The following is a 26,940-nucleotide window of genomic DNA, read 5'->3' as shown; positions in this document are numbered from 1 at the left end:
TAATAATTGATGGGGTTTTCATGACAGACAACGACACCTAGACCACGACCGTGCACATTCTGAGCTGCTAGGAATGCGAAGAATTTGGAAAGGTTAAATAGTCTTTCTGAATCCATACTGGAGATATCCTTCTGCACGTGGAAACGCGTTCTCCGTTGCACCGTGTCTCTCATGACTTACGTGTAGCTTTCTTGTCGTGAAACCCCATCAATTAATCATTATTCGGTTCGTGGAAGATCGTTTGCTCACACATGCAGTCTACTGCGTTTCCGTAGTTTTCCTCGTATTTTGTTCGCTGCTACCGCTAACTTGCCACTTGTTCCCAGTGAACTTAAGTGGTCATTTCTGCTTATAGCGGTGACGTAATGACGCGAATCGTTTCACTTCTCTTTCCATGCTATTTTTCAGTAACTTGTCCGCTGTTCTGTTCTCTTGCGAGCTCAAAGAGAAGATACGGAGAAGTTCCGTTGCCGGGACTTTCCATCGAAAGACTGAGCAAGGGTTTCCCCCACTGATCAAGCCTGGGCAGCGTAAAGAACTAGACGATCCGAGCAGCGATATCTGTAAATGTGCACGCAATGACGTCATCCTCATTGTCAAACAACGAGGAACCGCTCTCGACCATCTCTCCCTCAGCATCCTGTTTATGCGTCACATTGCGTAGCGTACGCACATAGCTGGATCATCGCTTACGAAACGTGCCGGTTAGTCAGTGCCTACACACAAGGCCCCCGTCCAGCCTTTCTGTCTTCCTAACTACTTCCATGGCTTCGCGGTCCACCGCATAAATGGAGTGGCTTGGGGTACCGTGAATCATCAACGCGCGCCGGTCGCGTGCCCGATTGCCACATTGCTGGGCTATAGTCATCAATTGACCCTCCTCCAACACATTCTCTGACACCATCCCGCCGTGTGCGCCCACTCGACACGTTGAACCGCCGCCATGGAACTTCCAGTTCTTGAGCGCCTGAGGCTACTAACGCGAATGGAGTCGAGGGGGCTTCAAAGAATCAAATACATGGGTCAGATTACGAAATTCACAGCTACAGAGATATAATTTTTAATGGCAGAAAGGCCGAGAGGTCGGCCTGAGTGAAGTGCCTCACAGCTACAACTCTTGTGCTATGTGGCTTCGCATCTCAATATAACCAATGCGGTGTGTAGAACATTCCTTTCGAATTTTGCTGTTATTATGTGTAGGACGTTAGTCATGTCTTAGGCGGGTGCTTTTGCCTTAAAAGGGACCTAATTTTGCTGATCGTGCGCGATGATGGCAACGATTACTATTACTACTACTACACCCGTGTCCCGTGCCTTGCGGGTACGTTAATGATCCTCTGGTGGTCAAAAATAATCCAGAGTCCCCCACTACGGCGTGCCTCATAATAAAACCGTGGTTTTGGCACGTAAGGCCCCCAGAATTTGAATCCTACTACCACCACTACTACTACGTGCAGCTTGCGCCGATTGGACTGAAACGTGTCGTCGGGCATGCTTCCCGTGCGTTTTATTTCGTTTCTTCAATAGAATTTATTAATCAGTTGACTTTCACGTCATGGGTGGTCTTAGAGTGTGTTGACAAAATGGCTCGTCGAGTTGGTGCGATTGCGCGCAACGAGACGGAAAACCGCTACAGAATGTCAAAAGAGCCCGGCGTGCTCAAGTGGGCAGCTTTATAGTCGCGCCTTTTATTATACCCCTGAAAGAACTTAGCCTTTTACACGCGGCAGCCACACTGTAAATCAACACGCAAAACTATCTGCACATTGTGACCCCAGCGAATGCCCATCACCCCCGTCGTTATACAGTGATTCGTCGCTCTAGATATTACGACAGGCGAAAGTGCAATACCAACACGCCATGCCTGCATGCGTCTGCAGGTCTGGCTTTGGCGGTAGTTTTCCCAGGCACCGACTAAGGTCACTTGAGCGCACTCTGGTTTCTCGACGTCTAGTTCTCACGCCGCGGTGAAGGCGCCTCGGGATCTGAGACCGGCCGGATATCGCGTCTGGTCGTCTACCCCCCTCCCCACCACCGCCATTCCGTCCAACTACGAGCGATGACAGGCGATCCTATGTTGTTAGCCGTGGCATGGTGATCTTCGTCAGGGCTGTCCTCGTTAGAGCGTTAGAGGGTCATCATATCATGGTCAGGAATCATTGTATTTTGAACATACCATTGGGTGAAAAAGAATGTTCAATAAACTGAAACTGAAAGTCCGCCGTATGGCAAGTACAGTGTGAAATCACACTTCTCCAGAGTGCATGGTCAATCGGCTCTGTTGGTCGCCATCTCTTGTCAATAAATAAATAAATAAATAAATAAATAAATAAATAAATAAATAATAAATAAATAAATAAATAAATAATAATAAATAAATAAATAAATAAATAAATAAATAAATAAATAAATAAATAAATAAATAAATAAAGTAAAAATTGCAGGCCAACGCCGTAATACGACCACGCATGGTCATACCGGATGCTCGGTGCATGCTTATAGAACAAACAGATCTGGAACCTAGCGAAGTGGCTGCTATGGACGCTCCCACAGTCCGCCGTCGGCTACACACATAATCACACTTATCTTTAGGCAAGTGTGATTCACATTGTACTAAACGAAGAAGCCCAGCACTAGATGGGGAGAGCCTGTCCATGTAGCATATAGGCTCCTCAATGCGCGGTCATGTCCGGGGCTCAAGCTAGCTGCTTCATTTGAGCAGCTTCATTTTTTTGGACCGTCGGAAAAAGTAATCCGTGGAACGTGGTAGACGTTACCTTCTCTTTTGAGACGAGCGGCGCCCGCATCGTATATCTGGGGCAAAGTAGGCCGCCGTCCGATAGTGACTGCAGAAACCATTGTTCTCTTACCCGGTACAGAGAGCCAGCTCTCCGGATCGGCTTGTTTGCCACCGTCTGTGTGTGCCAGTTCTCTGCCGACTGTTCCGGGTGCGGATTGACAATGTCGTCGCGGTGTGACGTAAAGGGCGTAGCCGATAATTACTTTGGCTTCATGGGCGCTGTACATGCTCGAGAACGCTGCACATATTCTTCCTGTTATGCATGATCGCACCGTCATAAGGAGACACAAAAGTAAACATAAGTTTGAATGGTCATTGGTTACACTTGCGTACGTGGAATACCAGACACAACCTTTGACGAGAGCTGAGGGCTCGTGTGCCGGAAGACAACGTAAATGGCCAAGCTGCGTGGCGTCGCCGCCTGCAAATAGCTATTGAATTGAATTATGGGGTTTTACTTGCCAAAACCACGACCTGATTATGAGGCATGCCGTAGTGGGGACTCCGGAATAATTTGGGCCACCTGGGGTTTTTTGCTGTGCACCTAACTATAAGTACACGGGTGTTTTCGCCCCCATCGGAATGAGGCCATCGTGGCCAGGATTCGATCCCGCGACCTCGTGCTTAGCAGCTCAACACCACAGCCACTAAGCAACCACGTCTGGTTTCAAATAGCTACTTGTGACGTCGCAGGTATTGCGGAAGTTTCGCCGTGATTAGTAGTCACTTATCACTTACTGGTAAAAGAGAGCGAGAGATGTCATTGTATTCGTGAGCAATCAAATGCTTAACATGGGAACTTTGGTATGTTCTTCCCTGCCGAAAATTCATGCCTCTGAATCTGCAAAGTAACACGGATGTCGTTCACACGACGTTGGGACGCTGCTAAAAGATCGTTTTATCGTAGAGCTACGTCTTACAATTACTGTTATCTTTAGCACTTCAGATACGCGCATGCTTCCCAGTCAGCTCCGCGAATGCGATCGTGGTACTCGGTCTGGACGTAACGCTCACAGCAGAGCGGTAAAGAATTGTCGGAATGTTCTACAGGGTGGCGCGGAGCCAAGTTACACATTTAAAATGTGAATATAGTGCGCCGCCGCGATAACTTGTAGTGGTTGGCGGGAGGGGGGGCATTTCATGACGTGCGTCGCCGTGGTATGTCAAGGCTAAGATATCTTTGAAAATGGCAATGAACAAACAGTGACCGTTGATTCAGAACATTGTGACTATGTTGGAAGGCTTTGTTCAACAAAAGTTACGACGGCTTGACACTGACCTTAAAACCTATATTTCCAGCAGGATGGAGCAACTGCCCACACCGCGCGAAACAGTATGGCTGTAGTTCGTAAACGAAATCGCTTCGCCAGCTTGGTCGCCCGACCTCAGTGTACCAGACTTTTTTCCTGTGGGAGTTCCAGAAAGACCATGTGCTCCAGAGGCATATATCTTGAGTATTCAAGAACTCGAGCAAGCCATTGGTGACGAAGTTGACGCCGTTGGTGAGGACCTATACGGAGGTGCGTGCACGACAACTTCAAATACTATCCCTATACCACATTACGTGGGAGTGCACGCTACGCAACATAGAACACCATGACACGAACACCACGAGGGAGCAATGGGAGGCACTGCTGTCCAGCTCGGCCCTCGACGACCAGCTCAAGCTGATCCAGAGAGCAGAGAAGATGGCAAGAGCCAGCGGAGCCCTGTACTAGGGGCCCCGACCATTAGCGATGCCCCATTGGGGCAAGATAAAACTCTATATTTGTAATAAAGTTTATCTATCTATCTATCTATCTATCTATCTATCTATCTATCTATCTATCTATCTATCTATCTATCTATCTATCTATCTATCTATCTATCTATCTATCTATCTATCTATCTATCTATCTATCTATCTATCTATCTATCTATCTATCTATCTATCTATCTATCTATCTATCTATCTATCTATCTATCTATCTATCTATCTATCTATCTATCTATCTATCTATCTATCTATCTATCTATCTATCTATCTATCTATCTATCTATCTATCTATCTATCTATCTATCTATCTATCTATCTATCTACGACAACTTCAAGAAACGTTTGCAACAATGCGTTGATGTAAACGGAGGCCATCTGCGTGATATAGTTTTCAAAAAAGAACCTTGAAATCGGTGGGAAATAAATGACATACTCGGCCGTATTTATAGACACTTTTACTTATTTGTTTCCCTGCTTCCGTATATAATATATGACTAGTTGAAAAATGTCAGTTGGCTCTGCGCCACGCTGTATTATTCCAGCATTTCTTTTTTTCTTTGCCGAGAAAACGAAAAGAGTGCTCACGTAATTATTCCCTCTAATTTATCTTGATTTATCGAACTATAGCGTATCTTCCTCCGGTGCACTGCTGGATTGTAAATTGCGCCTGTACTATTTGATGGTAAAAACGACGTACAGCGCGAAGGACAAGGACTGAGAGAGACGACAAACACAGCGCAGTGTTTGTCGTCTCTCCCAGTCATTGTCGTTCGCGCTGTACGTCGTTTTTACCATGAATTAACAACTATAGCCCAAGCAACCACCCTTGTAGTATTTCGCCGTATGCAGACTGTACCTTAAACAGTGCGCACATATTACCCATTGGTGGGCCATGTAGAGTAACATTGCGCGCATATTAACAACACACATTGGTGTACTTTCTTCACTGCAGATGACATCGTCTTTAAGACAGCTAGTATTCCTGCAGCAAACAGTCGGTAGGTGTCACTCCTGACTAGTCAAGACTAGACAAGACCATACAAGACAGCGTCAGTCATAATGTTTTCATCTCTTGGTTCATGTCATGAGTGAACAGTACACGTAACACGCCTCCGCACACAGATAGCGATCACTTCATACTGTGCGTGCTGTACACCCTTGCAATTTTTTAACAATATCACGCGAGCTGACAGCACAGCGTCTCAGCGGCCTTTTAGTGGCGAGGGGCGGCGGGATCAACAACAGTACACGCTTGAATTAACGCAAGGCAGTTTCAGTTCGAGTGTGTTCTGCTGCGTTGTTCGCTTCCGGAGTGCTCCTCGCCGATATGAGGCCGCTGAAACGCCGTCCGGTCGACGCTCGTGCGATATTATTAAAACACTGCAAGGGTGTGCATCCGGTAGATACAGATATACTTAAAGTCTCTGTAAAGGACTCCTAAGGGGACAGCAACAAAATTGCTCACTTTTTAGCCCGCTCTTTTTTGGGACTACAAAACCGTATTAGGAAAAGTTGGAATGGTTTCGTGCAAAACATTATGCATGATAATCAATTGTATCTCAATGGAAAGTCTATTGAAGGCAGCAAGAGAGTCAATAGAAATACAAAATAAATACGAATTGTGTAAGAGGCACACGCAAACAGCGCTTTTCTTTGTGGAGTTAATTCTGCCTGGCGCGCGCCTCAATATCAAGATCATGCTGAAACTGCAGCGCGAAAACTAGACAAAGACGGAAAAGAGATCTTGCGACGCGACGTACAATAAAGTCCGCGGTTAAAGGGTACACAAAATCAATATTTCGGGGATGATTAAAGCTCAGTTTTGACAAAAAAGCAATGGCAATAATTTTTTTTCACAATATACGTCTACCTAACGCGTCACGCCAAGCACTTTTCCCTGTAAAGTTCATGATGCGTTCAAGTTATGTTTGTTTGATACTAATTAGTAATTAGGCGTTCCCTATAATTGTGAATCGTTCTGTACAATGTGTAGTCAACTAGCCCCCGACTGCCGCCTTGTTTCCCAATTGCCGCATTGTCACTTCAGCCATGCGTGTTTTTATCCGAACCGGGTGCCAAATTGCATAGCTGCTGGACTAGGTGTACTGCACCAGCGTTTAACATTTACGGACACCGTGTGGATGCTGGGCGTTGCGAAATTCGATGCCGTAGGAGCGGCCGGCGCAGTAATGATTATTAAAAACAATGAGCTTTCTTTTCTCCGGGTGTAAATGGCGCGGAGGCGGCAACCTCGTAAGCGAAAATGTCTCCCTGCGTCAGACGATACAAGAAGCGAAATGAGTTCAGCTTGCTGCAGCATTGGTCACACACGACAGTTTGAACAAAATGTCAGCATTAAAAAAAAAAAAAAAAAAACGCGTTCTCTTTCATTGCACGCAATCATATTGTACATGAGCTAACCGACCGAACGAGTAAGCAAAAAGAGAAATGAAGTTGTGATGAAGGAAGGAAGGAAGGAATGAAGAGGGGGAGGAGGGGTTAGTGAAGGCAAGATAGCAGCGCCCACGGGACGACGTAGTCGTTCGTCAACAATTAACTCGCGACAACGAGGATGTGGGCGCGAAGGAGATCGGAAGGCGGAAAGACACGACGGCGATTAAAAGAACAGCAAAAACCATCCTGCGTCTTATATACCATTGCGCGAAGGGCGCGATGCGCCCCGTTCGAAAGTCTTGCCGCCGCCCGCGAAGCGACGCGCCGGCCGTTTCTTTCTTTCTTGCGTTGTTTGGCTTCGTCCCGGTTGGCAAACGAGCCAAGGACGTCGTGCCCGCCGTATCTCATCATTGTCTCTTGCTTTCCATCTCAGCCATGGTTTTCAGCGGACCCGCTTTTCTTCCGTATAGTATACGCGTATACCAGACCCAGACGAGTACGTAACTCGCCGAACGCGTAGCTAACAACGTTCGATAATCGTGAAAGCAGAGACCAAATAGGCTGTCGGGCTCTGGACGTTGTTGCGCGTGCGGGCTTGAACCTTTATGTTGTCGGCGAACAACGCTATCGCTTAACCTGTGGTTCAGGAGCCACGGGTTCGGTCACTGTGGCTCGCTGATGTTCTGCTGCTATGTATACGATAGCTTTCGTTGCCTGTTTAGGCCGTTTTCGTGGTTGATCGTGGTCCGATGGTCGGTGGTCGTACTTAGCAATATATATATATATATATATATATATATATATATATATATATATATATATGTTCGTATGTTCTATTTGCTTACATTGACAATCATCGTCGATTGTTCCTGCACTTTTTTATATCTTGGTTTGATGTGTTTATTTTCAAATAACGTTTCTTGTCCTCGCAATGTCATTTCGATCAGCCCATCTGAAGTACCAAGCCCTGCATGCAGCAATTCAGTCATCTCCAGCTTTCATTAATCTCTCTCTTCGACATACTGCATATAGCCGATCCGGAGCGATAGCGTGCGGCTTCCCATCTTATTACCGCATTATGAACAACTAACAAACCTGGCCACCCGAGCGCACGTCGCGCGGACGACTAAAATAAGATAAAGATAAAAATAAACAAAAGAGTTACTCAAACACATCGGGTATCTATAGAAGTCTAATGAAAAGGAGGACGGCTGTATATGTCCCCGATGACCTCGATCGCACGCAGGGTGCTCACGATAAACAGACTGAAATCGTGAACGGGTTTGCGCACGCGTTTTCCTATGGAGAGAGACGTTTGTTGGAGTTGATGCGAGCACTATCAGCGTTAAACTGGGGCGCTTTGCGAGCGGGTTTTGTATGAGGAACGTACAAGGTGCTAAGCGAAATTGCGCTGATTCCAACCGTGAGGACATAAACGAACAACAAACAAAGAAGACACCAGCTTTTATCAGGGGGCGTGCCTTTCGGTCGTTTAATTACTAGCGCAGATGTGCCTTTTCGTTCAGTGTTCGTCGTTGACTTTCTCTCTCTCTATCTCTTTTTTTCTTTTAACCTTGCTACATATTCTTGCGAGTACGCGACCGGCGAGCATTATTCTGCGAACGCATTCTTGGCTCAACAAGACATTGCAACAGAACGCACGCGTCAAATGCGCTAGGCCATGAGGTCGTTAAACCGCATGAGGCAACTTTTACACAGATGTTGCTCAGAGCTCTATTAGGCCTTTTATCCCCCCAAAAAGCCTAAAATTCCTATCACGCAGTAGTGCTGACGTATTTGTTTTAATTTTCTTCCCTTTGGGTCCCTGTGATTGGAACACACTACAAATAATACTCGACAAACATTTACTAATCACTCCTCTTTGAATCCGATTCCTCCCGTCGTTTTTGTGACGCTTCAATAAGGCATCTGTTCGGATTGCTTCGGACTTGACGCACAAGAGGCCGGAAGCTGCAGGCGTGCATAGTGCATGCAAAGTACATGCACAACCTTGCAGGTAGTGCAAGCACCTTCTTTTGGTCAACACGTGTTACTATGTGTGTTTGTTTGTGTGTTTGTTTGTGTGTTTGCATTGACGTTATTTCTCGTTCTTGAGAGAAAATATATGCGTGTAAAGTAGAGAGAAAAAAGTCAGTGCCATGGACGACCATGATGACTCTCAGCGCACTACGCAAAACGATATACAATAAACCAAGAATGTAATGAAGATGCAACGTCATCGTTACATTTTTTTCTCCCTTGTTTTGCGTAGTGCGCTGACCGCCGTCATGACTGAACTGTTCCAATTCGACCAAATAACCACTCTGTTAAACCACGGACGCCGGTTTAACTACCGGCGCCCTCTATATAGTCATGACTAACGAGTACTCGGTTTCCTAAGTCCACCATTTCATCCAGATATTCTTAGTCTTCTTTTTCTTTCGGAACGACAGGTATCCTTGAGTGTTCGGTACGACTTTCCATGAACCGCTGCAAACCTGTAAATAAAGAGATAACGGAAGTCATCATCAGCATCACTATCATAATCATAATAATTTCGTGAACTTCACCACTGGACAAAGTCCTCTACCACACATCTTCAATTATCCACTCCCTGCAGACAACAGAGTCCCGTATGTTATCAAACGTCCTAAATAGTCTCATAAATACAGCTATCGGTCTGCCGATCTCGACTGTATACACTTTTCCTATACGGGTGTTTCAGTGAACACTTCAAAATTTTTAAAGGTTGCCTGTGGCAGACAGCACAATTTTAGTTCATGAGCTGGTCTACTCGAAGAGGCGAACATTACTTGCGCAAAAATATTTAAATGCAGAATCGACTAATTAATAATCCTCTACTTAAGTTTTTAACTAATTGCCTAATGGCCTATATTGCAATTTACAAATTCTAGCCGTAGAGTTCGCAAGGCAGATTCACTTGGAACGAATTCTCAGGATGACACCAGTTTCGAGATATCAATTCCCGAAGTTTGCTGAGAAATTCGTCGGCGTTCCAGTTACTTTCTTAACAAAACGTCGTTTTATGCATTGAAGCACAAGAGCAATAGGAACGCCAATGCATTTCTCCGCAAAGTCATACTTGTAATTGTGAAGTCAGATATGCTTATATACGACTTCGATTTTCCTCTTTCATTTAGTGCTTGGTACACTTCCTGTCACCCTATCTCATTGTACGTATATGTCGTGCATCGGCGAATAACAAACAATAGAAATTTCGCGGTCATGTTTGTCGGCTTCATGTATTTTGTCCTTAGCGTGAAAAGTACAGCGCAGTAAACAGAACAACCTCTGTCCTGTTAGCATTTCTCCTGCCCCGTCCTCTGCGCTGTGCTCGCCTCGTTGAACGAAACCCAACCAGCCCAGCTTCGAACTCACACGCAGTCTCAAGTGTTCCAACTACACTGCGTACTAGGAGAGGGGTGCTGCGTATAGGTTGACACGCACGGATGCGGTGGTAGCGTATCTTGTACGAGTGTTTGCCCATCCTGCGGCATAGCTACCGAGGGGTCGTCGTGTATTTCCTCCGAACGGACTGGGTGCAGCGTGCTTTCCTTTGAGCCCGTATGGATGCTCTCGGACGGAGGGTTTTTAAATGATGCGACTGTTGGAGGACACTGATAAGCGTCTCTAAGCACTTGAGGTTGTGAAAGGAGCGTCTCGCTGGAGCCTTTCGCGCGGTTATCACTTGGCCTGTATCCCACGCGAGGACACGTCAGGCGTTTAAGAGTAACGATCGCTCGACGTCAGTGAAAGCTAAGGGTGAGGATGTACGTGCATTAACGCGCGAAGCTGAGTACATTTTTCTGGTATATACGTCAGGCAGCAAATTGCAACACTGTAAAGAAGGCGAATACATCGGCGACAGTTGACTGTTTCTACGAAACCGTAAATGTTTTACTGTCGAGTTTTTGACGTAGGATTAGAGTTGAAGGTTAACAGTAAGAGTCATTGGTTCTTGAAAAAAGTGGTCGCAGCTTCACCTGAAAGGCGAAGCATCAATTGCGATAGCAAATTTGTAGAGAGCTATACGGAGTAAATGATAGTAGCTTTATCAGCTGTATGAACTTGGACATGCAGCAGCACCAGCTACACGCAGAACTAATGTCGACGCCGTCGGCGTTTTGCCCGCGTTCGCACAAAATGCGTGCGGCGTTGCTGACTGGTGCCGGAGCCTCTGATATAAATAGGCACTTGGTGCCGCAGCTAAAGGTCACCTCCCTTCCCCCCCCCCCCCCCCCCCCCGCCTTTAGCGCGTCGGAAGAAGACGCGTTTGCTTTCATATATGGTGATTGTAAAGGAGGAAAGAGACGCCTACTTCTGCAGCCCTTAAAGAAGCACGGCGCAGAACGCGCGTTTGTCTTCCGCCGTGGGTTCACTCCCCGTGAAAGAGCGCGTCCCTCGCGCCCTTTCACTCGCACATACAGCGTTCGGCGGCGCGCGGCCACGATTTCATCTCCATTGACGTCATACGGAACCTCACGGCGACGGCGACGGCGACGGCGACGGCGACGCCGACGGCAGAAATCTGCTTTGGAGTGTCCATATGATTGCTATCGCAATAAAAGCACGTGAAACAAGCTACTAGGTAGAGAATAAAGACAACACGTCATGCGCTGACCGAAGTTGCTTGCTTGGTGAGCTTGAGATTTACAATGTTAGTAGTATTCAACGAACGAAACGCTAAATTAGAATAACATTCCACATACTCTCAGAGCTCTTCTATTTGATTGCTCGTGAGGGCAGGTGTGTGTGAACGAAGAGGAGTTGCTTACGTCGTAATCGCGTGTCATCGCGCGCCTCACGGCGTGCTCGTGGTTTTGTCACGTAATACCACCAAAATTATTTAAGGGCAGAACAAGAGCGGCAGGTAAAATGCCACCCTTGCTCCACCACCGAGACGATTGAGCGTAACGTTGACGACATGCGTTCACATGCGTTTTTGCAGCTAAACGCACTCCGCGTCTGCGTATAGACCCTGGAACACTTAGCGCAAGAACATGACATGCGCAGTCAGCGGGACAGTAGTATAACGGCGGCGCCGATGGCGTGTATATGCGCCTCGCGAGTCCGTATAATTGTATCGCAATAATAAAGCCTGAAAGTCCCCGGGGAAAAAAAAACTGACAACGATTTATTGCAAGAACTCGTGGCGTCACCCGTGACAAAAGCAGTGCTCTTCGCCGACAAATTCCGAGGACGGCATGTCCAGCTCATCGCCATTCAAGCTGACCCTTCACCTCCTTCGGGAATGTCCGGCAGCTTTTGGGCGAACTTGCTGGGGGCGCCAAGCCGGGTGTAGAAGATGGCGTGGAGCGTGCCGATGACCACGATGACCCCGACGGACCACGTGACGGCGGACCACAAGTCCGCGGCGTACAGAAGAGGGAACGCCACCAACGCCGCCGCGGCTATCCTCTTGTTCTTGCCGAGCGTCAGCCTCGTGCCCAACACGGCCGCAGTCTCGTCGTCCCGATGCAGCTTGAGCACGGCGCACACTGCAGCCACCGCCGCCATGCTCGCCACGAGTTCCACGCTGGACGTGACGCGGCACGCCAGAATGACGACGAAAAGAACGCCGTAGTTGCCGCGGAAGCGGTCCGCGTTCGATAGGATCCGGTTGGAGACGTCCTGGACCGACTTCGGAACCGAAAACTTCGCGGTGTCCACGAAACACGTCCACGGCTCTGCGCGGTTGAGCTGCTCGCTCGACCAGGAGACGACGGCACGGCGGACGTCGAAGTTCTCCTCCCTGGGAGTCGGGGAGAGGCGCTTTCGCGGTGGCGCAGGCGTTGGCGCTCGGGTAGTTGCTGGTGCGTTGCCCGAAGACTTCGGGCTGGAGTTTAGAGACTCTCCGATGTCGCCCTGCTCACGGTGCATGGCTCAGAGCTCCGTTTGTTGTCCGCTGTCGTGCTGGCAAATGGAGGCTGGCTGGAAGCGGTAGCTGGCAGAAGCGGTAGAAGGCTCGGTGCTCGCGGATCTGGAGCTATAGGCCTGAGAAGAGCTGCTGGCGAATCCTGTCTAGCCAGCGCCAACGAACGCGCTCCAAGTTCACGCGCTTCTGATCCTTTTTCTTTCTCGACGTCGGTGTATGGCGCGAGGTCCGTAAAATGCCACCTTTTCTTCTTCTTCTTCTTTTTTTTTGCTCTTCGTGTCTTTGTTTTACAATGCTCGGAGTGTCTTTGTTCGCTGCGTTTTATTTCAGGCCTTTTATTTAGCTTGCACTCATTTGCATATCCCATCATTTCGCTTGACCATACAAAAATATCAACTTCAACCTCGGCGCGTGCTCCCTCTGCGATGCAGGTGACGACAACGATGACAGCTGCCACGTGAGAACGTTTTAAAACTTCGCAATATTTTCTCATCGAATATGTTCCCTTTCTTGCTTTTTTTTCGAAATCTTGCTATTTATACATACTAATTTATTTTTGCATTCGTGCGGCAAATTCCTCTCGTGGGTATGCGCCATGTTGAAATGGAATCAACATGAACGTGTAACACAAACATGCTTGAGGTCTCCCCCACGAACTTGCATTGCCGCAAACCCACTTTAAACTTTTACTCACACAGGTCAGGTTTGGTTCCCTCTTTTCTGTGCTTTTTTTCGTAATGAAGAAGAAGCTACTTGGCTCGTTGACTGTCTATCTTGCCGTCGCTGTACTGTTGTAAAAAAAAAAAAAAGCCTCGGCAGTTTCGCGCGACAGGCCACTTGATAGCGATAGCCAAGTATTAGACAACTACACGAAATAAGGTTCGTGGTTTTATCGGCCGCATAGCTTGCGGTAAACATTCGCTTACTAATTTAATTAACAAACGGGGTGTCACGCACGTGGTGTTGCCCACCACCCTGACTGGGTATCAAACTCTTGCTCCAGCGAAATTTACAATTGGGCTATATTGTATGGACGCGCTATCCACTGAGCTACCGGATAAAATTCATTTTTTTACATACGTTTTTACATACGTTATAAACACCGGGAGAAATTCGCGCTAGGCAACCCCTTTAGTCACGAATTCTACAGTATGCGCTCTCGATAAATGCGTAACTTTTGAACAATTTTATTCCAAAACGCTGCAGACTCCACTGAAAAGAAGTTAAGGTGATAAGAAGATGCCTTGTACATTTTCAACAAAGTTGTCATAGTTACAGAGTAATTAAGTATCGACTTTGTGTACGTTTAAAAAATGTCGCGTTTAAAGAAATATATAAAAAAGGTTAAAGAAATACAAAAAGAGTAAACTCACCGAGTCAGAGCACATTAGCGTAGTTATTTGCTGCAAGCTTGAGAAAGGATAGCGTCACGTTGTCGTGAGGTTGAAGAATAAGAGACTGCCAAAGGCCGGAGTAAAGAAAACTCTTTATTGGGCGAACTTGAGCCCAGGAAGGCAAGTAACACTCAAAGCACAACGATAACGTCGAGCACGATGATCGGTCGTTGAAATATCGTCTACGCATCAAATGCGTCGACTATTATACATCACTCATCATACATTCGAGCGTAATCGCTGGTGCCCGCGTTCGCGTTACAGAATGCACTACGCCACTGTTTGCTTTGCGCTCGTAGTCTGATTAGGCAAGTATTTCTTTTTCGTTATAGAATCAGCGACAACATTCCAGAACGTTTTGATATACATGAAGATGCGTCTTGCGCCGAGCGATAACATTGAAACAGTGGTTATGCGGTGAAAAAAACGGCCGCCGGAGAAAAAGATAAACAACGTACGCGTGTCCACAAACTGTTCTTTCCTCTGACGGAATACAGCTCGTCGAACATTCCGTAAAACAGGGTAATGTTGCTTTAAATGAATTTATTGAGCCGAAGAACTACTGGGGACTCCGGTCCTCGGGATTTGCCCCTTTGGCGCGATTGTAAGGCCTAAATGAACTGGAGCTGCGCTTTCCCGATGAAGTCTAAGACGATAAGTGGTTCTTGAGGGAAAGGGAAAGGTTGGCGCTATCTTCTGCAGCCCTTGAGGGAGCACGGCTCAGCGCCAAATGAAGTCTAAGAGGTTGGCCAAATGAAGTCTAAGAGGTTGGCCAGTATTTAATTTCGCTCCGGCGACTGTTTCGAGAGGAGAATCTACTCAAGGAGGGGATGCGGTCGTTGCTCGATAAGGAGGTATGCGATTAGCCGGTGCCGAATATCACCAAGGCCGAGCTCTCCCGTATAACGTGCCCGTCTTCAACAAACTTAAATGGACCCGCCGTGGTTGCTTAGTGGCTATGGTGTTGGGCTGCTAAGCATGAGGTCGCGCGATCAAATCCCGGCCGCGGCGGCCGCATTTCGATGTAAAGCCCCTATATTTATAAAAGTAGCGCCATTCTTAGATCTTGCCGCCACCGCGCTCACCCAACACCTCCTAGAAAGTTTTTGAAAAGCTGTCTAGGAGGTGCTGGCTCACCCCGGCGCTTCCTCCTCGCCCTCTCTTAGCCGCCTCCTGTCGCCCCAGCCTTCTCCGCTCCCCCATTGGCCAATCCGTGTCACGTGGAAGTTCGCGTCGCGCTTTTGTATATTTTTTTCTTTCCAGCGCGCTCCGACTGCCATTCTCGGGCCTGTGCGACGAAAGTGCTGTACGCACAAACGGATCAAACGTGTTAGGGACAAGAACTTCGTTGTGATGGCATGCTTCTGCGCCTTAAGTTGCCGCAACCGACAAGGCGAGGGCAAAAGGCTTTTTTTGTTTACCATCCGGCGTGCGCAAACGCTTGCTGCACACTTGACATTTGCGCCGTCTCGCATCGTCGCGTTGCTACTTCCAAAACGGCATTATTAAGACCAGTTACTGACTGACGAAGCAAAATCGCGCCTCAAAAACGTCTCCGCAGGGCGCGATCGAAGTTTTCCTCGGATTTCCTCTGGTAGCGCGTTAGCTGTCGTCTGCCACGGCAGGCCCGACGCAGGCGGCGCCACTGTCGATATCGCGCCTCGATCGCGCTGGTCGCGCCGAGCGCGAGTAGTGGAACGGAGGAGGAGGGAAGTGGATGGCGCTACTTTTATAAATATAGGGGCTTTATTTCGATGGGGGTGAAAACACCCCTGTACTTAGATTTAGGTGCACGTTAAAGAATCACAGGGGGTCCAAATTATTCCGGAGTCCCCTGCTACGGCGTGCCTCATAATCAGATCGTGGTTTTGGCATGTAAAACCCAAATATTAAAAAAAAAATTATGTAGCTTTGTGTAGCAATACTCTGCAGACTATACATTGAAATGAAGTCACATTAGGCAAGTAGAGGGTTCAAATTACCCGAAGTTCAATGTCCGCGGTATATTGTTTTCATTGCTACTACTAGGCAAAACTGGCAAAAATAAGTCGCGTACACAAATGTGTACGCCTGGCCCGAAACGGGTAATCTGTGCGGAGTTTGCACGCTACGCCAACTCCGAGAATGGCGCGTCTGTGCACGTATTTCGGAGGCCATATCAGGCTGCTATATACTTTATCGAACGGAGAAGGTCGTGCGCGCATCTCGAAGAAGTTCTTCTTGAGAACATGGCGTTATACGATGTGAAATGAGCTCTTGCCGTGGGAACCGCTAGAATCTGCTGATCTTATTTTACTGTTCTCACGGGTCGAATTGCTCACTTCTCTGATTTCGTGCGCCCATGATTTCAGTGCCTCGTTGAGAATCTCGAGGCAAATCCTGATTCCGCTATGGCTGTCCACTCAGGTCTGAGAATGAATATCGGGGCCAGTGGAACGACGAAAAAAAAAAAAAAAAACCGATCGACAGCCACGTGCGGGAAAGCGACCGCTTGCATATCGAGGTGGCGCGCTTTGCTTCTGAAAGATACTGAAACCAGTTTCCAGGCCTGCTCGTACGTCACTGGCACAATCAGGCGGGCTGCGCGTCGCCGAGCAAAGCAATGCTCGCGTTTATCTACAGTGACCGTGGCTGCACACTTGCGAACGTTAGCAAAAAAAAAAAACTAAGCAAAAGAGACGCGCTTTTATTTCAACACGACCGCGCCTCCTGTTACGCGGCACCGTTATAACGCTTCCCAGGAGTATTTGCATATATATATATATATATATATATATAATATATATATATATATATATATAACCAAGGGATCTGACAATCCGCAGCCTCAAAACGCAGCCTGGTATGCTCATTTCCAGTCTCTACTGGTATATATGCGAGCAGCATTGTGGTGTGTGCATGGTTTTACTGGCTATTTTTAAAGGCTGCTCGGATATTTATCGTTTTCTGAGCTCCCGTGGTCCGTAAACGTTTTTGGTCGATAGTACATATTTTATTAGTTGCCTGAAATAAACTTCAAACTTCATTACTTAACATTAATTAATTAGGGCGTTTTACGTGCCAAAAACCACAATATGATTCTGAGGCACGCCGTAGTGCATGGGGCACTCCTGAATAATGTTGACCACCTGCGGTTCTTTACCGTGCACCTAAATCTAAGTATACGAACGTTTTTTTTTTTTCGTTTTTTTTTTTTTTTTCATTTCGGCTCACTCGAGATGCGGCCACCGGGGCGGGATCAGACCCGCGAGACCCGCGAGGCGCCGTAGAGATTGGGCTACGGAGGCAGGTACTCATTTCGTCCAAAGGCCATATAAAGAAGGCTACAATCAATATAAACATCGAGTGAAGAGAACTCATATCGTCACCGCCAGATCCTTCTCTTACATGGACAGCGTTCCGGTGCTCTAAAACTACTGCTGGAACGGATCCTGACTCCCCCCTCCCCCCCCCCCCCCCCCCCCCCCCTACTACGGAGCGCCCCGTCATGTAGCCTATATAAAGCGAAGATTTCATATTGTATAATGAGGAACATAGACAATATTCGATGGACGCTGAAGGCAAAGCGCGGCTTCGTAGTTACATCTTTGAAGTGTACCCCGTACCTCCACCCAATTATGAGGAGATTTATTTACATGGTGCTGCAAGGCCCCAGAAAAAAAAGTTCAAGCCCATGGAACGCGAACTCATGTCTCGCGCCAACTCCATGGGCGGTTGCCGCTGAGCTTCCCACTTTGCCTTCTTCAGGGCACATCGAACATTGTCTATTTTCTTCATTACGATATGCTGAATGCAGTCAGTTAGGTATAGCTCTTTCCATAGGTCGCGCTTTCGCTTATCATTAGCACGGTTCCTGATTGCACATATCTTCGCGGCAGTAAGGGAACTGCGCACATTAACGTATAAACTCCTAGCAACTCCGAGCAATCACAGAGAAATAAGCACGTTCTTGAGAGGTGAAACAACGTTCTCATTTATCTATCACCCGCCGTCTGAAATCCCCTAATGTCGGAGGTTAAGATGCCAAGACTCTGTTTATCTATTATCATTTTAGGTCACCGACATCGAGGTAACGCCAAGCCGTTTCACGCATTTTGCTGTTCTATCCGATTACGTTGATAACCTGTAGCGTTTTGAGCATAGTTGACTGAATGTTATCTTGCCCATTCTGCATATGTGATCTTGTGCGCCCTAGTTTCCTAGGAGTATACCTAGGGCGCGTTGCATGAAGGTGGAATTGTAGCTTATCAGCCCGCTGGAAGGCAACATTCTGAAGAGAAAACATACGAAAGATGCAATTGTGCGTCATCTTTATGCTTTATTTTTTTTCTGTAGGTGTCGCGTGTTCGTGGTTTAAACACACCAACTGTAGCCCACGTGTCAGTTCTTCGGTTGGCTTTTCCGCTTTACACATATGGCTGTTACTTTTGTGCGTCCTTTCATAGTCCTTGTGTGTGGATTCGGTATCTACCTTCATTATCTCGCGTTCGCGTCACTGCCACCAAACGTGCGCTTGTCGAAGAAGAAAGAAAAAGAAGCATTTGATCAGGGTCAACTCGGCACTGTGCTACGACATAAAAAAAAAAAAAGAAAGAAAGAAAGGCTACTTTGTTTGATGGTTGAGTGGGGGCGGCTTTGGTCGAGACAGCTCTTCAGATCTGAGCGCATGTGTCTCAGTGTGAGTGTAACGTTCGCTTAATTCAATGGGAAGGGGCCGGACGCCAAGTAGCCCATTCACGCCGGTTTCGATAAGAGTATGCCTATGCCCGTATCAGTGAGTCTCTCTCTGATTGTGCAAAATCTCTAGGGTATTGCGCGTGTCGCCAAGTGACGATGGATTCCGGCAGACGGGGCGAGCCTGCTGTGCTCGCGTGTGAAATGCACAAGTGTCAAAGACGTACGAGCTCGTTAACAACGCGCCGAGCACCGTCCATGGCACCATGGGGGCTCCGAAAAGCACGAGCCCCTGTAAGCTTCATGGTACGGTTAAGATCGTTTAGTGGCTGTCAGAAACCACTGTACTATCACCACGGTTAACCACTGTCGTTATAGATAGTGTAATTTACAAAGAAAATAAACGTATGGCATTTGATGGATTAGGGCCCACGAGTCAAACTGCAGAGATCAGTTCGATATGGAATGCGTTCAGTGTTCCGGTTGTTCGGCACGCACGCTATTGCGTTTTGGGATATCTTGTGCTGTTGTTTCGAATGTTTACATGGATAACCTTTATGTACACACTTCCCTAGTCGAAATCCCTTCCCACAGAACCCATCTCACCATGAATGTCAGCATTGATGTGATTAGCATTGAGTCAATGTAGCGACGTACCGTCTGAAACGCGTCATGTGCGAGCCGTGTACTCAGCCGGGGTCCTCGCTCGCGAACCCCTGTTGGCGTCGCCGCGAAGTCTGCGCTTGTCGCGTTTGTGAATCTTAATTCAGACTAGAGTGTCTTTATATATATATATATATATATATATATGACGCGGATTTGATTCCGCCCAGCACCGGATAAATTTTAAGTTTTTTTTTTTTTTCATTGCAAAGTGACATACACACAGTGATCCGAGTTTACGGGAAAGAGGTTCATTAAAGATTGGCACATATCCAGCGTCACATATTTAGTGACCCAATAAGTGGGTCCAAAGGTTGGTTTCGAACACGGTTCCCTCAGCACAGCATCCCGGTGGAATTGGCTTATTATTAGACCATGGACCAAGAACTATCATGGACCATGGACTATCAAGTCACCAAAGCAGTAATGAAATGGTTAGGCGCGGACAGACAGATATACCGCAAACTGGGTGCAGTTCCCTAAGAATGCCACCCACCGTGGCTGCTTAGTGGCTATGGTGTTGAGCTGCTAAGCACGACGTCGCGGGATCAAATCCCGGCCACAACGGCCGCATTGCGATGGGGGCGAAATGCGAAAACACCCGTGCACCTAGATTTAGGTGCAAGTTCAAGAACCTCAGATGATCCAGATTGTTCCGGAGTCCCCCCACTACGGCGTGCCCCGTAATCAGATCGTGGTTTTGGCACCTAAAACCCTATAATTATTTTTTAAAGAATGCTAATCTCATTAAGGAAAAAAAAATACGCAGTGGCCCGCGTGAATTCGAACACCGATCCCACAGGGTGACAGTCGGTGGTTTTACGCCTATCGTACCGTCGCTTTAGGTGCAAATATGCCTGTTTTCATTATGTTGCCAGCTATGCAAATTGCGCTTTGGTGCCTTTCTAAAGCCATTGATGCGGGATGCATTGCCTTTTCCCGTTGTGATACTGCCAGCCATTCCGCCTATGCTTCATCAGAACGAATGAATGAAAACTTTATTAATGTCCAAAGGTGCCACTCGGTTAGGGAACCCTCAGTCCAGGGGAGCTATTCTGTAAGAGCTGTAAATGTAATGGCTGTTGCTGATTCGCTGCAGATGTACGAGCGAGAAGGAGACTGGTCGGGGGCACCTGTCTCCTCCTCACTCATGCAGCTCCAGCCAATAGGCAGCGTCCGAAATGGACAGTCCACTAGGTTGACTCTTACAGAACTAGTTATCCAGGGCTCCGCAGGTGAACTTTTCCAAGCACGTTTGAACGTAGTCCACCAGGTAGCGTTCGTCGCGCTGGGGATTGGCTCGAACGAGCCAGTCCGTATTGGAGGAGGGAGCAATATACTGCGCCTGGAGAGCGGGGTCGCTCCACTAGCTGCTATGTTTGGCTGATGCCACGTTCTGCCGCTGACTTATATAAACCAGCAGCGACGTGGGGAGACAGAGAGTGAGAAATTTATTTACAGCAAGGCAGAGAGATCGGCCTGAGCTATATCTTGCTCTGCGTTGCTGAAGAGGGACGGTGAGGAAAATGAATGAATAATGGTGATCAGAGAAGGATGTGCATATAAGGATTTGTCCAGGAAGTAGCAGGACTGATTTTTGCCCCCGCCAAAACGTGGTGAAGGAGAGGGATGTTACTGCGCTGGTTGGGTGGTGGGGGGCCTTATAGCTATATACGAGCGCACCAGTCGCCAGTCGTCTCCAAGCCTTCACGTAGTGTAGATTGAGTTTAAGGTGAACCCATTTCAAGGTGCGTTGTTATCTGCTCAATGAATCATCTGTTAAAGCAGCGTTATGCGGTTAAGTTTCGCGTCAAACTGGGTAAAACTGCGAGTGAGACCCATGGCATGATCAAGACTGCTTATGGGAATGATGCCACGTGTCAAAACCACGATTTGATTATGAGGCACACCGTAGTGGGGGACTCCGGAATAGTTTGGAACACCTGGGGTTCTTTAACGTGCGCTTAAATAATTAATAAAATTTTAGTTCCGAACGGAGATCTCCATTGCACGAACGAGTGCAAAACGTACAGCGAATGGTATATATAGAAAATTGGGCTAAAAGACACTAATTATTGCCATAAGGCAAACTTTTGATGAAAAATGAATTTCAGGAAGGCCTAAAAAATCTGCAAGGCCGTTCGAAGACGAAAGAACGATTATTTAAGCAAATCGATGGACTGCCCATCTCTCCTACGCTAGCTTAACAGCCATGCCGGCAGCGCTGTTGCGAATGCATGAGTTGTGATAATGCATTTACACGATGTGTGCCCCACCCGCTGAAATTAGTGACTGTATTGTTAGGTGATTTTATTATTTGTATTTTGAGACTTTCTTCTGCAGTGCCGTGGAGTTTAATATTAAACTTCTTCATTGTATGTACCACGCATTTTTTTTTACGTTGTCGTGTTATTGTGAAAACGTTGCTTGATAAGTATTTTTTTTAATGTTCTAGTGCTTGTATGAGAAGGTTGTTTGACATGTAATCTCGTATGTTGAACCCTGTATGTTGTGGTTAGACCCATTCAAGAGGCTAAGGAGTAGTCGGCGCCTTATGTGTGCGTCAAAATCTCCTTATATTATATTAAAAAAAAAAAAAGTTGCGCCTCGGTGATGGTTTCAAAGGGTCCTTATTTTACTACGCGGACCGAGAGCTAGGGCCCCAGGTCCCTTCGAAGAAATAGACGGTCCATCTACATATGGCAGCGACGCGACAGGCTGTTCGGGTGAAACCACCTGTATCATCAAAGAGGCCCGGGGCCCAAGTTCTTGGGTTGCGTAGTAAAATAAAATTATGTGGCGATTCAGTGGTAAGTGCGAGAGGAAGGCGTTAGCATTAGGTAACACCTCCTTGAGGTTTCGGATTCGTGAATTTAAACCGCGTTCACCAAATTGCAAAGTGTTGTTCAGGAACTCACTCGACACAGGTCCTGCTTCGTCTATTAGCGAAGTGCCACTGGCGGTGGTCCGGAGCACAGACCACCGTCACTGGTAATGTACCTGTATACTCCTAACGCTAACGAATTATTAAAGAACGTTCACCGAGTTCGCAGCTCATACTTTCGCAGCAGCGCACGTAAACACAAGCGCCAGAGTTGCTTATAGTATTACTTATTTACTTATTTATTTAAACGTGTCCGTGGGTAATGATGGCAACACGGCGGATGCCGGCTGCTTCTTTTCGTTTAGCCAAACACTACGTCGCAAACATAGGTCGGCTCGAAGTATACGAATATCGAATAAAATGCGAATAAACGTTGAGCGCTCTGCTTGTTTGTAACATGACAAAAAACAAGAAACAGGATCAAGCACGCAGAATGATGTTTGGCATTTGTATTTTGTTACAACTATACAATGCAACATCACATGCTATTGATCAAGAACCAACTGCAGTTCCACCACGCAGCCTTTCAGAACTCTTGCGCGCATTGTTCGCGGGTAGTTCAAACAACTCATTTTGTACATCGCATCACACACGTGTATAATATATACAGCAAGTTCTACGTGGTACTAGAAAGCTTTATGGTCCGGATCGCGTGCAACTTCCGGTGTGCGCCATTCAAGGTCAACCAACCCGACTGAAAGCGTTGAAATAACGGCGCTTTGCTCGCCTTTGCAGGCGCGACATCTCGTCGCAGCAGCAGCTGTGGCAACGTGCTTCTGTGTAGCAGAAGTCAGCAGCAGCTGCTGCGCATGGCTGCAGCTGGGCGAATGCCAACATGCACGCGCGCATTTGTCAGCATATAGTGTCGCTCGACGCGCGCACACCACTGACACGCGGCTACCGCCATCCGGAAGCATAAAAAAAAGAACGGGCCGGGGGGGGTTACGGTAAGAAAAATATTCGGCAGAGACACTCAAGACTGCTTACGCGTGTGACTGTGAAAGCATTATACCGTTTGTAAACCTCGGTACGTCATTTTATACACTCGTGAGGTGGCGCCAGCTCCTCCCCATTGTCTGCGCCGTCACGTGCCCAAAGACGCACGAACTATAGAGCATACCTATATTGTCTGCGCCGTGTGCCTTAACTTTCCAAGAGTCCTTGTGCATCCATTATACTGCACATTCACTTCAGTCCTTTTTAAAGTGATAATGGGTGGTGTTCGTCGGTGTAAGGGCCATATATGACCGAAGTGCGCCAAGCAATGGTCGTGAGTTGTCATTCAAATCTCCCACGCATTGCGGTCGTTTCGTTTGTTTCTATCAGGCGCCGCCAGACAAAACTGTCGCCTACAGGGTGTCTCTATCGCATAAGGTGCCTCGAGGCACCTTACTGTCGCCCTCTGATTTTTTCAGCGAACGTTCAAGTGTCGAGATGATTTATTGGAGCACTTTTAGGCGCGTTCCCAAGCGCGCGTTTCATCGCATCAAAGTGCTATAGCCGCCACAAGGGAGGAGTAATAAAGCAGAAGATTAGGCGTGTATTCGAAGCCAGGGTTTGTGATCTAAATAGCTATCGCATCGGGATGTTGTACGAGTTCCACCATCGGACTCGTAATTTATTTTATTGAGCGGCGGCCTGTGTTCCACAGGATCTGGAAACACCACTTTACAGAGAAAGTGCTCCAAGGCTATAACAGAGAGCGCGCTGGATGCGTCTCTCGTACTCCGATTCGATTGAAATCGAGTTATAATTCAGCCATAGTGCTTTCCTACAAATTAATTTCAGTAATGTGGAAAGCTGGGCGAGTTGAGAGAGAGAGTAGATTTTAATGAAGAGAAGGGAGGAGAGGTCGGCCTGGAGAGCGTGTCTCTAGCCTGCTACTCCTCACTGGGGTAAGGGGAAGAGGGAGATACAGAGAGAGGTAGGTGACAGGTGATTATGATATCGTACAATGAGCTACTATTTACACACGTTGTCCAATACGCGGTTTTGCACTTTTCACACACTACACGCAGGAGTAGTGTTGTCCGCACAGAACGTCATCGCACGAACACATTTCGCGCACTGCACACTGCACAGGTTCTAGAGACGACCGTCTAAGCCCGTCTCACACATAAAGTTCAAAAGTGATCTTATGGTGCGCTGGGCATGATCAACGCTTCTCCATGCGCCTAAAACCTTGGCTTCCGAAAAGGGGCGGGAGTCCAAACAGTCAACACTGGGCGAGTTGGTGACTAATCATCATACCATGTGGGTAAAGCACTGACCAGGACAAAGCGGATAGACACAACACGGCAGCGAGTGTCGTGCATTCTTGTGTCTCTCCGCTTTGTCCTGGTCAGTGCGCTGCTTCACCTATGTGCACGGTATGATGCTTCCTACAAAATTTACCAGACGAAAATTCGGTGCTGTAGTTTTGCAGAGATCCCAGGGTATACCATGGTTAGTACATGGATTTGACTAATCTTCATGGTCGTGGCTTCATGAGTTTCTGGGGCGTTATTTATTGCTCGCTAAGTTTTCAAGTAGTCACAGTTTTCTAAACACGGCAAAGTAATAAATCATCGCGCACACGCATAGTCGTTACGAATTGTTGCTTCTATAACGAAATGTGCATCGTTGAAAATGATCAATGCGCGAAGTCGTAAATACGTTCGAAGCCAGAAGGGTCAAGTTTAAGTAAATCCATGAACTATATTCATTATACCTATGCTGGCGGAGAACCGCCACGCCCGCAGACTCCATAGGCATTGGCGCCAGGGATTTCTGTAGTAAGAGAGAGAGAGAGAGAATACGAGGTGAAAGGCAGAGAGGTTAGCCGGAGTAGCTGCTATATCCAGCATTGGGGGATGGGGTAAGGGCAGATAATTTGAGAAGAAGACAAGATAATGTAGTTATTTATTTTAGTTTTTATTTAATCCACATTGCGGACTCAAGGCCCACGCAGGGTGGGCATCATAATGGAACAGATAACGTAAAGTAAGCGAATAAATGGTGAACAGTAATTTTAGGAAAATGCTCGCGGTACAGGCAACTCGAGTCGTTCATTCGACGTGGGAAGAAGGTAAGCCGGAAGAGTTGAACGTCGGATATGAAGAGAATCTGTCCGCACAAGCACGAGGAAGCGATCGAAAACGACTACAGTTATTCGTTCGTAACGATATATATATATTTTTTTGGTATCTCAGGAAACTTCATGGATGTAGCAAGGTATCAGAAGTCTGCCTTAAAAAAAATTTCTGCAGAGACACTTACGACTGCTTAGATGTGGAAATGCGAAAACCTTATACCGTTTGTAGACTTCACAACGTCATGAACGCATGCACTATGCACACATTTAGTAAGCCAGAACCGTGAATCTGCCGTGGGATCGGGGAAGCGTGCTCTTTTCTCACGCCGGAGGCCCTGCTTCAATTCCCACCCAGACCAAATTTACCAAATTTTCTTTCAAAGCAATTAATTTACTTTGTTTACAGGAACCTGCCTGAGGAATGTTATAGTCAATCCGAACATTTATTTGACGTGTTTTTACTCTTTGCGGCATCGGCCTTTTTTGGTACAATCTTTCGGTCATGCCGACGTATTTTTGCTTAATGGGGCATATGATGCTTTCGCATTAAAATATTCGCACGTTTGTTTTTGGACTGCCGCATTCGCGTCTCCTCTACCTCTAAATGTTCCCACCCCGTTCACATACGTCATCTATATCTCTCTTTCTCCTGCGCAGATGTTCGGCGGCGCGTCATTCGCGCACTTCCTGTTCACCGACTCGAAGGACGTGTTCGCGGTGACCTTCTGCTGGGGCATCGGCGTCATGCTGGGCATCCAGACCGGAGCGGGCGTCTCTGGTCAGTATACACATTTCTTGACCTGGTTCCACGGGTTCGTGTCTTGCGAACGGAAAGATAATCTACTCCAGTCTGTAAAGCTCATTTATACCGAGTCAACACTAAAATTACGGGGTTTAGCTTCTCAAATGAACACGCGGGTACATTCGAAAACAAAAACTTGGGAGTCGCTTATGTTTCGCCTTTAAGAGTAGGCCGCGATAGCGTTATAGCGTTCATGACTGATTCTCATGCTTCCCGGCAACTGCAGCTTATGCAACCGTAACCTTTACCGGGAGACGCTTGCGGTGAACGCTATGCACGAAGGTGAGCTTTCCGTTTTTTTTTTCTGTTTTTTTTTGCGTCCCTCGCACGGCCGGCGTCGTTGCTGCCGCGGATGCACGGAGGCGAGCGCCATCTGGTGGTGCTTAAGGAACCGAGCGGCGCACAGGGCGCGCGCCGCGCTGTGATTGGTGTACAATTTTCGCTCACGGTCAACGCACGGTCAACGCCGGCGACCCGCGTAACGGGGCCCTTAAAGCTATCGCTGTAAAACAGACGACGCTGCGAGCGAACGCATTGAGTTTCCGCAAGAGAGTGTATGTAATGCAACGGCGTTGGAACCCCATGGTTGGCCAAGAAGAAAGTT

The 26,940-nt window shown here is 47.3% G+C and overlaps 1 protein-coding gene across 2 annotated transcripts in view; it reads left to right on the top strand.

Moving 5' to 3' along the window:
- The window catches only part of LOC119442712 (aquaporin-9), a 99,647-nt gene that overhangs the window by 42,755 nt on the left and 29,952 nt on the right, over nucleotides 1-26,940 (top strand). For both annotated transcript variants that reach the window (XM_049662330.1, XM_049662329.1), the window contains exon 2: nucleotides 26,192-26,312. In XM_049662330.1, coding sequence (XP_049518287.1) covers nucleotides 26,192-26,312 — 121 coding nt within the window. The remainder of the gene's footprint in view (nucleotides 1-26,191; nucleotides 26,313-26,940) is intronic.

This window comes from Dermacentor silvarum, chromosome 2 (genome assembly GCF_013339745.2).
Source record: "Dermacentor silvarum isolate Dsil-2018 chromosome 2, BIME_Dsil_1.4, whole genome shotgun sequence".
Classification (NCBI taxonomy): domain Eukaryota; kingdom Metazoa; phylum Arthropoda; class Arachnida; order Ixodida; family Ixodidae; genus Dermacentor; species Dermacentor silvarum.
The sequence above is the reverse complement of the archived record's forward strand: the minus strand, read 5'-3'. Positions and strand labels throughout refer to the sequence as shown.